The 11,697-nt window shown below is 45.5% G+C and overlaps 1 protein-coding gene across 1 annotated transcript; it reads left to right on the forward strand.

Moving 5' to 3' along the window:
- The first annotated feature begins 397 nt into the window (after positions 1-397).
- On the forward strand, positions 398-8,072 carry LOC109759469 (protein EI24 homolog). Its single transcript, XM_020318292.4, has 11 exons — positions 398-628; positions 809-874; positions 3,612-3,762; positions 4,313-4,365; positions 5,168-5,293; positions 5,367-5,430; positions 5,592-5,677; positions 5,784-5,866; positions 6,377-6,453; positions 6,960-7,072; positions 7,807-8,072. Exons 1-11 carry the CDS (start codon positions 528-530, stop codon positions 7,850-7,852), a joined length of 966 nt encoding a protein of 321 aa, XP_020173881.1. The 5' UTR covers positions 398-527; the 3' UTR covers positions 7,853-8,072.
- The last annotated feature ends 3,625 nt before the right edge of the window (positions 8,073-11,697 follow it).

The following is an 11,697-nucleotide window of genomic DNA, read 5'->3' on the forward strand; positions in this document are numbered from 1 at the left end:
AGTAAGACTAAAGCCGTCGTCTAAGCAACAAACTGTCGCTACACCTATCCAGTTGATGAAGGGGCGCAGATAGCCTGGGCCTAATACCAAACAGACATCGCAGCCAAGCCCTGAATAACTATATCTGCCATCCCGGATGACAACTAAATTGTCATCCCGCGGGTACCTAATGTGGCTGTGCCAGGACGTGTGGGCATTTCTGCCACACGCGTGGGTGGAGATGAGTAGTATTTGTTGGGCATGTGGCATGAAGTAGCTGCGCCACACGTAAGGACAATTCTAATGTTCACCCACACAGCCCGTGTGGGTTGCCTCCCGCTCACGCCATACACAATGTGTGGATGGATGTCTAATATGCCGTGTGATGGATATCGGCGTCCAAGAAGAAATGGTTCGAAAAAAAACTCTCAAAAGAAGAAAGAAAAAAAAAAACCTTAACGCGATGCAATATTCCGTCCGCATACAGCTTCTTCTCCCCTAATGAACATCTTCTCCAAAGGAGGCTCTCCCGCTAGGCCCGTTCTCTGATGGAGTCGCTTGCCTCGCAAGCGAAGCCGGCTGCCGTGCTCTGGCTCGCCGGCTTCCTCCAGGCCGCGCGTCTCCACCGCGTCGTCTCCTTCTGCGTCAGGTTCTCCTCTACGCCCGCCCCCTCCCCTTGCCCCTCCCCCTGTTCCCACCCCTTACTCTCGGTTCCTGGGTGTTATTTCGTCAAATCGGGGGCGATTTTAGCTTCCCCTAATCCCTTAAGTACGAAGCATCGATGCACCACTTCTTTAGTAATCTTACCCGTGCGAGTTTCTGGATGCAGCTCCAGGGCTCTGTCGATCAGAATCGCTCAGTGCTTCCTGCTCAACGGGTTCATCTTCCTGGGGAGGTACAGTTGCTCCTAATTGAGGTTCAGTCTCGCCTAAATTTGTCTCCTTTTGCAATTACTCTTGTCGGGTGGACGCCCAAATGTTCCAGTAAAACTTAAGGCTAGCAAAATCGTACGATGTGTTCAGATTGATTTTTTTTTTTGAGGAATACGGGGTGGGGGGGGGGGGGGGGTCAGTTTCGCCACCTGAATATATTGCTCAAAGCTGGCCATATGCTGAGTGATCCTGTTTATAAGAGAAACTAGATCAAAAACCTCGACAAATTGACCCTGTTTATAAGGAAAACCGAGCCGAAAACAATACCTCCGTAAAGAAATATAAGAGCGTTTAGATCACTACGCAAGGGTCAACCAAGAAAGCATATTTGGTTGAGGGATGCAGCACCGGTTATGTCATAAGCATATACATGGAAACACAAGCAAAAGAGAGACTAAAAAGGCAGGAAAATGTGGCAGAGGACAGCATGGAGGCAAATTCATCAGTCCCCGAGTACACCAACAGCAGCACTGCCGAAACCACGGACACAGGATAGCGCAGGGCTCCATCATCGAGGAACTGCACCCAAACCAGCCCCGAGCCATCCAACACCCAACATTAGGGTGGTCTTGCCCGTGGCAAGGTTGACGGAGGGGAAAACTTTGGCTCAATGATCATTCACAGAGAGAACAAATGGAGTAGCGAAGTGAATGCTCACAGAGAGTGCCTCAGAAGAAAATATCTCTACCAAGGCTGGACATAGACCATGATGGAGTGTAAATGGATGTCACACACAGCTTCAAGTTGACAAACGCTAAGGATCCAAGCAGTGGCCGGACAAACAATTGTAGGTAGTTCGCTTGGCAAAAAGAGGAGATCGCCTCGCTGGGTTGCTGAGTAGAAGAACATCACGAGGGGTAGCAAATGGCAGCACTACGGCACCAAAGGCACCGCCGCGAGACCCCAAAGGAACACCGCCGAAGAAGAGACACGGGGAAGCATTTGGCCGCTCGACAACACCAAACGGTGTCATTGCCAGCCCCGAAAAGATGTCACCACCGTCGACCCCCAGCTGGTCGCACCACCACCACCGAACACTCCCCCTCCAACCACACGCAGTAATGATAGCCGTCATTTTGGTCTCCAAGATGACGCCTCCAAGGAAGAAGTGATGTGAGGACACACCACCGTCATCCAATCAGGCAAGGCCGATCATAGGCTTTCACCCGGATACCACGAAACAAAAAAAATGAGGTTGCAACGAGCTCCACAAAGGCACCTCCGCGAGGAAAACGATGTCCACAGATGCCGTTGCCGCCAGCATCGGCAGTTCCGATGCTGGGTTCACACCCGAAGCTTGTGCAGATCCCCACCGGCATGATAGCAACCGTACCTTCACATGCAGCCAGGATCCATCAGGCCCCCGCCGCAGGATGCGAGCAGCCATCACAGAAACCAGATCGGCGCCGGCCGAAACCAAGGCCAGAACCACCGCCACCTCCCCCCTGCCATGCACTGCCAAGCTCCCAGCAGCGAGCCGCCACCATGCTGCTGAGTAGCAGCCACCACTGTGCCCTGAACAACCGCATCCGCTACTCCCCAAGCAGCGAGGAAGAAGGCAAAGCCAAGCCTTGGGCACACACCTGGCACGACCGAGGGCACTCCCCAAGCAGAAGGACCTGCCTGCAAGAGGCGTCGCTTGCGTCGCCAATACCCCACGAGCCATCTGAACTCACCATCGACGCCAGATCTGAGCAGAGCTGCGCCTGGATTCCTGACCCGTCCGGTCGACGAGTACCAAAGCCAGCACCTGCCTTGCGTAGCCAATCCTGCCAGCCCCGTTCCGCACCAGCAAGCCGCAGTGTGACATCTTGGCTTAATAGGAACGGTAGACTACTCATATCAACAAGGAATTCCTTATTTTCCAGGAGCCCATCTGCAAGGAACCTCAAAGTTAAGCGTGCTTGGCTTGGAGCAATTTAAGGATGGTTGACCGACCCGGAAGTTGACCCCGGGTGCGCACGAGTGAGGACAAAGTGCGCAGGAAAGACTAGTGTTGGTTTCTGCCGCCAGTCTAGATCGATCCCGCTAGGTGTAACGGTCGGGAACCGGTGGTTGTGGACGGGGCATTACACATAGGACAGCCGGCGCCCGTTGCCAGTGTTAAGCTTCATGCATTAGCCAACGCAACCAAAAGTCTGAACTGATGGAAAGGGCTAGATAATCCACATATACACTTCAACACCCCCTCTCACGTGTGACGCGGGGTGGCGGTGCAAAATCGGATCCGCACAAGTTGCACGTGCTAAAAAAATAACCTAAGCTCTAATACCATGTTAAGCTTCATGCACTAGCCAACACAACCAAAATTCCGAACTGATGGAAAGGGCTAGGCAATCCACATATACACTTCAACAGCCAGATCTGCTGCCGAACGAGACGTAGCTTGATTCTGTTTGGATCTATGCAGGGCACAATAAGAATTCCGTTTTCTTATTTCCCTATTCCTGTTTGTCACTTCAGTTACTCCAGTTTACTTTGTCATTTAATGTTTGTTCTGTCATTATTGCAAAATATAGTGGAATCTGGCCACATGGAGGTTCAATGGATTCCTTTTTTACTTCGTTTCTGTATTAAGGGAATTATATTCTACAGTTCTGATCAGCACCAGTCTCCTGATTTTGTTATGAATGATCCTGGTTTTCTCTTCCGTGTCCCATTCCATGAATACCTATTTAAAATAGTTCTTGTTCTTTATAGCTTGCTAACCTTGAAATCGGTGGTCATTCCAACTCTTCTATGGATACTGCCCGAGCAATGCGATCAATCATGGGGACAACATCTATGTGATCACACAACAGCTGTTGCCTTGTATTCGTTCTTACGTTCGGGGCTTGTCGAGATTTTCTATGTAAGTGCTCTTTATCGTCATTAGCATCTTCCAAGGGTGTTTTGCTTTAGACAAACATATAATGGCATGTCGATCTTTGCCCACCAATTTTGAGTTCTCTCCTTCAATTACAAGTTATTGGTTTTGGCTTTGAATTTGATCAATGATCATTAACGACAATTCACTATTTTCGTCTCCAATGTATGCTGGAGAGGTAGGAACTGGCATTGGATTTATTTTCAGCTGGTAGTTATCTTTCAATGATGCACGCAAATTTAATAGAACTTGAGGATCTGGTAACAAAGTTTGTGATGTGGCAGTACTGTTTCAAATGCAAAATGCTACTTGTCTTCAAGCCTCTTTTACATTTTCTCAGTGACATACTTGGTGTTATAAAATCCTAGATGAGAAACACCAACACGAGCTGTTTGTCCGATTCTATTATCATGTCCTTTGGTGCTCTACTGTTTGTTGTACCTTAGTATGTTCTGTCATTAAAATTCTCTTTTCCCCCAAATAGCGTGCATCACTATTATTTGTGTTGCTTCTTATAATTGATGTACTCTTTCAGGTATTTTGGTTTTATCCCCTCTACATCTTCAGCTTTATAATAAGTACACTTTGGTATGCTGAGTCCCTCTCACTACTTGGTGGCTTACTTCCCTTATTTGTCAAACTGTTGATTTCTTTTCCTTTGAAGAGTAGACCCTTGTTCCAGTTCATAAGGGAATCATGTAGCAGCAGCGGTTAATATGCTTTTCAATTTTGTTATAAGTAAATTGCAAAATAAGTGTGTTATACGTATTGAGTTTATGATTGTATATATGTATCAAACCTCAATGAAATGGTTTTGGTTGACACTATCTCAAATTTGGTTTCAGAAATTTCTGGATTTCCAAATTTCTATTACTGATATGGTAATGCTATATGCTGCAGCAACTATGTCTCCAAACTTCAATATGCCAGCAAGCCACTTTAGAGCCTTGCTACACTCACGTCAAAATTTGTTTCATTTCAATGCACCATGCCACGAGTTCCGGAAAATTATTTCGTCATCTGATTGATGGTTTTATGACTATTTTCATTTAAGAACAATGCTTACTTGTGCATATGTTTGTTACTGAATCTGGGAGATGTAGCTAAAAGCTGTTCAACCTATGCTTTTTAATCTTCTGTGTATTGTATATGTTGCGCTCCTTTGGTTTCCACACCACAAAAAGTAAACTGAAAATAAGTTAACTTGTATTTTGTCGTAGGTTTGTTTAGATTTCTTTTTTCTGTGGAAAATCCAGTTCTTGATTTTTATGCCATCTTTTGTTGTTACAGGTACGATACCTTGTTTTACTACCCTCAAGATAAACATGTTTCAGATGCTAAACAAGGGAACGTCCATTACCTTTTTGTGATCTTGACCATCTTACGCTAGGTATGGTGACATTGCTAAGCATGCTTTGGCTGTTGTGAAAAGTAAGAAGCTGGATGCAAGTCAAGCATCTGACTCTGACCCTCACAGCACATCTGTATCAGCAGATAGGCCTGAAGGATTTGATGGGTGTGTTCACATTTAAACTTGTTGGTACCTGGTTGGATTTTACATGCTTCATGTGCTGACACTTTGTTGTTAGGGTTGCGATTGGTGTTGGAGAGCAGGTCTATTCGATACTTCTTTTGACTATTTTCTTTGCTGAGGTATTTGTTCTATGCTCATGTTTGCTTAATCATCATTTCTCACTCGAGACCTAATTTCATTAACCATGTTATATACATTTTGTATCTCCTGCTTATTTGAGCTCATATGGTGCTATTTTTCGTAGTACCTACATTTTACTTATGTTCTAGATGTCATGCAGGTTACAGTGATTGGTTGCATACCTTACCTTGGTAAGGCAATGAACTTCATGTTACTGTCTTTGATGTATGCCTACTACTGCTTCGAGTATGTACATCTGAATGCCTTTTATCACTCATTCAACCTTTTCCTCAAGTGCTATACAGCAAGGTTACTTTATTACCTTATAAAGTTTGCCAACTCTTTTTGTCAGGTACAAGTGGAACTTCTTTGCAGTGAGCCTGAACCACCGGCTTGATTTCTTTGAGTCAAATTGGGCTTTCTTTGCCGGATTTGGTATGTGCATTGTTGTCATCATATGGTGCAAAATACGTATTTCATCTTCTTACTACTGTTAGGCAAATGTAGCTGTGTAAAAGGAACCTTTTGCTTTCCCGGTAGTTACTGCTGTCAAAACCGTTTTGCAGCTGTATGCATGGGTTCTTGACTTCTTGGTAAGAACCTCATGCTTCAGTACTTCCGGTTTGATATACATTTTTTTGGTGGTCAAGGAATCTTCTCCAAACTTGAATGGACATGCACATCTCTGATAGGTTCCCTGCTGTTCCCAAGGCACATATTCCTTGTGCAGTTTAAAGAACTTGCATCCTATTCCACATGAGATGTTCAATGAACACCTATTGTAACCGAGCGTTGTTTTTTAATTTTAGCTTACGTTTTATTTCTTAAAAAACCAACTTACTATTGTCATGTTGTTCATTATGCTTACTCTTTAAGAGCTCATATGCTGCTAGCTGATATTTTTACAATTCTGATATGATCTCTGGTGCCGTATTGCTTCCTCAGGTAGTCCATGTGTACTTCCGATTTTCTTCTTCTCTCCTCTTACAAGTTATGGTGTGATGGCAATACTATACCCACTGGTATGGACAAGCACTTTCTAAAAGCGGGTGTTGCTCTGGTCATTTGATGGCTTCTAAGACTTTGCGATAATGTCTTTCATGTTTCTAGTAAAAAGACTGTTCTCACTAGCATTTTTCTTTCTTTGCACAATGAACACAATAGTTTAGACACCAAAATCAATGTCATAGTAGCCATTTTCACTTGGCATGATTTTTTTATAGCTGAACTGAAAGAAAAAGGAGACAAGCTCAATCATTTGTAGTACTTGTACCCAATACCCAAGTTTTCTTTGTTGCCAATTTGTGCTCATCCCCTGGCCTGGAGCATGATTACTTAGATATATAATTTCTTCTTCTTTCAATGCTACATTTTCTCATGTGTTCATATTATGAGTCTCTTTGGATGACCTAGCGATTCCATTCCTTTCATAGTGTTATAAGTGTGTGCAACTGCTTGTTTTGTATTTCATGATGTAAAACCCATGCAGCAAATCGTTAGTCCAACTTTACAATATTATTTTTTGCAGTTTGTCATGACAGCTGCTGGTACACAAGAAGAGCAAACCATTGATGAACTGAAATCTTTGCATGGAGGGAAACTGAATAGAATACCCTTGTTCTTTGTCGCGAAGCGACTAACGTAAGCACTCTTCACATCCTTGATAGACGCAAATAGCTGTTGGTGCTACTTGAGGCTTTAATAGATTGCAGTGTAACAAAGTGTGCCGCCTTTCTGATGATAATGAATTCTCCCTCCGTTCCAAAATAGATTGCAGAGAAAATTTGATTGCGAAGCTATTCTCACATAATAAAGCTAACATTACCATTGTTCCTCACCAATCAAAATACTCCCTCCGTTCCATAATGTAATGCGTATAGATTTTCTAGAAAAGCAAACTTTGACTGAGTTTACAGAGAATACAATTTATATATACAATTCTAAACATATACAATATGAAAATATAACTGATGATGTATCCAGTGATATGCATTTGGTATGTTAAATGTACATATTTTTGTCTACAAACATGGTCAAAGTTTGTAATGTTTGACTTTTGGAAACATCTATACGCACTGCATTATAAAATGGAGGGAGTATATCTTTACTAATTAATTGTGAAAGTAGAGAAGTTTGACTCAGCACTATCTAAACTGTCATCACATTGGGAACGGATGCTTGATGCTAGGCCTTCAATTTGCTCTACTTATTTATTCGATTACAGTCCTGCTCTTTCAAGTCTGAAGTACACTTGGGTAGACTATACTGCGTATCATGTATTCGCAATCCCAGCTCAAAATTTATTTTCAAGCAGCACTATTGTTAGTTTCACTGGTACTTGGGCTGTCTAAACGTGTCTGAAACCATGCATGCAGGACGCAAGCGCTGCAGTTGTTCCCAGAGGCACAAAAGGAGCAATGAGTGGTCCACATAATCACATGAACTCAGAGGTGCATAGTTAGTTCTCATGGAAGTGATCATGTTGAAGCTGCATCTGAGAGGTGCATAGTTCACGCGAAAGCGCGGCTGCTCATGTGCGCCACGCCGCAATGTAAATATTCTGTACCATTGCCGCTGTACATATACATATATTGGGCCAATAAAAAAGAATCTATGGTTGCCCACGAGATACATACTGTAATTCGTTGTGGTGTTCATTGTTTTGTTAACGTATTTGAGGCTTATTACTAGAGGGAAGGGGGGGGGGGGGGGGGGGGGGGGCACAGGAAATATACAAACATAATGCCTACAATGTTGATCAGCTGTCTGCCTTGGCGTAAAGTTCCTTTCTTTCTGTCCTGCTATTTGTCATTCCGTGCTCAATTGTGCTCAAGCTGTTCTCATGTATTATTAAGTGCCAGCTGATGTGTTGAGCGATATACGACCAAACACACACAAGTATATTGGAGTAATAGTAGTCTTAGTTTATGCTGGTATTTTGGAGTTCTGTACTACCGTTCCAAAATATAAGTCTTTTTAGAGATTTCACTATGGACTACATACGGATGTATATAGACATACTCATTTTGCTCCGTATGTAGTCCGTAGTGGAATCTCTAAAAAGACTTATATTTAGGAACGGAGGGAGTAGTATATATCTAAGGAGCTTAGTATTACAGATACTCCTAGATGCTTAATAATCTTATCATGCTTGCCGCTTTGTGTAGTACAGGCTGCTGCTATTGAGGAGATGTTTGGGACACAGTCCATGATGTCAGTACAGAATACTCCGGCATCTGGCATGCATTTATCTTCCCTTCCCGCAATTATTTCATGGTTATACTACCAAACACTATCAATGATGACGATTAAATGCAACCATTTGCTTATGAACAACTAAAATAGTGGCGGCTGGTTCCCATCGATCGGCTCCTAACACCAACAACAAAACAGCAACAACAAAGCCTTTATTTAGTCCCAAACAAGTTTGGGTAGTCTAGGTGAAACCTATAAAATCTTGTGATCAACTCATGACTTTGCCACATGGATAGCAAAATTTCACGCACCCAAAAAAGGGTTACGCCCCAACGAAAATCTATTGGCTTTCATCTTTATAAGAATGGCTGAGTTTTTACGTTGGCTCGCCAAGCCTATCACAACCCTTCTTTGTTATCTGAGTTTGGGACCGGCTATGTTGAGACGATATAGGCGGAGTTATCGGCTGCTAACACCAAGCAAACACATTTTCTGTCTTTTTATTTAATGCAGTCATTGACAGAGGACATCGGGGCGAAGAGTCTGTGAACTAGACACGTGCTCTGATTTTGGGTCCGAGAGGTGGCTGCTGATCGCGCCCAGAACCAACTGGCAATTGGACCTGTATGAAATTCTTGTCATGTGGGTGGCACAGTTCTCATCTCCCGCCCCAGTAATGTACTTGCACATCATTGCTTGATGTTGGTGTGCCCACCAAAGTCCTAACTCATTAGCCAACGAGTCAATCCATGAACAGAAGCTTCGCATTTTTCCACTATAGGAACATTATACTTTGTGCTGTCCATCAACATGTCTTGTAACGGTGGTACTCTGTCCGTCTCCTTATATATGTCATGAATGATTGTGGTAAGAGCATCTTCAAGAGCCGCCCAACGCGCCGCACGCTAAAAACCATTTTGCCGCGCGCGCTTCGCCTGATTTTGCGTGGCCTGCAGCGCTGGCTCCAACAGCCGCGCTAAAACGCAGCGCGCGCGTGACTCGCCGGAGCATTGCATATATTGCATTTTGGACACAAATGAATTTCAAACATTCAAAATGCAAATCATCCAAATCTCCACGCTTCTTCCATTTCTCATCATCCTTCAACACGTTATAGCAATGAGGCAAGGTAAAGATTCTTCCTTTCTTGATCTTCCCCTTCTTGGTTTTCCTCTCCTCTTCTTTGAACAAGTTTTGTGCAATGTGGTACTACATGAAAACAAAGCAAGTTAGCACTTCGAACACCAACAACAAGTATGATGAACATGTATGAAATGCCACTTACTCTATCGTCCTCATTTGTGCCACTTGGGTTCAACTTGTCAACCGCCTTTTGACAGGCCGCCCACCTTTGACAATCCGAGTTGATTGTCGGCCACCGGGACCGGAGTGATCTCTCGGAGCGGTCAATTCCACTCACGTTGTGAACATCAAAGTGTTCTTTCATCCGCCCCCAATAAGCATCTCTACTTTGATCACCTCCAACGGATGGATCCCTCGACACTTGCAACCAAGTATTGCATAGTAAGATGTCATCGGCGTTGGTGTAATTGCCCGCTCTTCCTTTCGGCGCGTCGACAATGCCCTCACCATCCTCGTCCACCTCGAACTCATGGTCTTCGAAATACATGTCATTGGTTTGAGACCAATGCGAATTGTTGGAGCCAACACCCATAGTTGACATGTATGCATCATCGTTGAGACTACAAAATATATAGAACAATGCAAATAAGCTATCTATATGGATGCATTCAAAAAATAACAAGAAAAAAAAGTTGAATTTTTTTTCTACCTTTGGGGCATATCGTCGAACACGTTGTGCGCGTCGGCCGCCGGCTCAACGAGTGAGCTCGCCGGCGCTTCGGTAGCTGCCGCGCCCGTCACACGCCCTGCAAGCTTCTTTCTCCTCGCCTTCGAGGTGCCGGAGCCGTCCGCCGCCTTGTTCTTCTTCGAGGATGTCTTGCCCTTCTTCGGGCGTGCCGCATTGGGGAGCTTCGAGGGGGCGGCGGCGGCACGTGACGGCGTCGGCGTGACAGACACCCGCCGCCGTGGTCATCCGCGGCGGCATGAAGAGGCCGCGCGCGAGGCCGATGCTCGGAGGAGCTCCGGCGGTGGCGAGGCCAACGCTCCCCGCGCTAGGGTTTCTGGCGGCGGCGGCGGGGTAGGGGTCGCGTATGTAGGATGGGGTGAGCGGGGTGCCGGCGCGTGCGTCCATCGGGTCAAGTTCGCCGGCGCCGGCGCGCGCGGGGCGAAGGTGGCGGGGAGGAGAGAATGCGGCGCGAGCGCTCGTGTGTGCTGCGCGCGGAAGCCGGCGCCCCAAATACACAGCGCGAGTTGGCGTTTCGCACCGCGCGCCCAACTACATATGCCGCGCGCGCGGTTATTGCGCGCCCGCTAGAGCTAGTCTACAGGTTGTGCACGCGCTAAAATAGCAAAATTTGCGGCGCGACGCTTGTTTAGCGTGGCTGTTGGAGATGCTCTAACTACACTGGATGTGGTGACACCCTTTCACATCTGCTTTTTTTCATCGCCATAGACCCCTCACAGCAGTTACTCGACAAAGCCACTGATCAAGGTCTTCTACATCGGCTCCGAGGTCAGGCCACCTCCGTGCGCACGTCGCTCTATGCTGACAATGCTGCCATCCTTCATCGCTCCGATCAAAGAGTACATTGAGAATCTTTCCGCAATTTTGGCCAGCTTTGGAGAAGTCATGGCGCTTATGGCAAACCCTCTAAAAAGCATTGTTTCTCCGATCTGCTGTGAGACATTGACCTTGAAGACATCCTGCAAAGCTTCCCGGCCACCCACACTGGTTTCCCATTGCGTTATTTCGGTCGCTCCCTATCCAACCACAGTCTGAAGAAGTCTGATTGACAATTTCTTGTGGACAAGGTGGCCGGAAAGACCTCCTTGGCAAGGCACGAACATTGACATGGAAGGCCGCTCCACTCTAGTCAAGTCGGTTTTATCCTCTCACGCCATTTACTACCTCACCGCCATCAACGTGCGAACAAGAACCAAAGAAGGTGCCACCAAGATCCAGAGAGCATTTTTGTGGACTAGTACCG

The sequence above is a fragment of the Aegilops tauschii genome, chromosome 2 (genome assembly GCF_002575655.3).
Source record: "Aegilops tauschii subsp. strangulata cultivar AL8/78 chromosome 2, Aet v6.0, whole genome shotgun sequence".
NCBI lineage: Eukaryota > Viridiplantae > Streptophyta > Magnoliopsida > Poales > Poaceae > Aegilops > Aegilops tauschii.

Bases quoted from the DNA above. Each gene is read 5' to 3' on its own strand.
- LOC109759469 (XM_020318292.4), top strand. From the start codon at position 528: ATGGAGTCGCTTGCCTCGCAAGCGAAGCCGGCTGCCGTGCTCTGGCTC. The intron at 875-3,611 runs GTACAGTTGCTC...TGTTCTTTATAG, and splicing joins GGGTTCATCTTCCTGGGGAG to CTTGCTAACCTTGAAATCGG. The intron at 4,366-5,167 runs GTATGCTGAGTC...ATCTTACGCTAG, and splicing joins TTTATAATAAGTACACTTTG to GTATGGTGACATTGCTAAGC.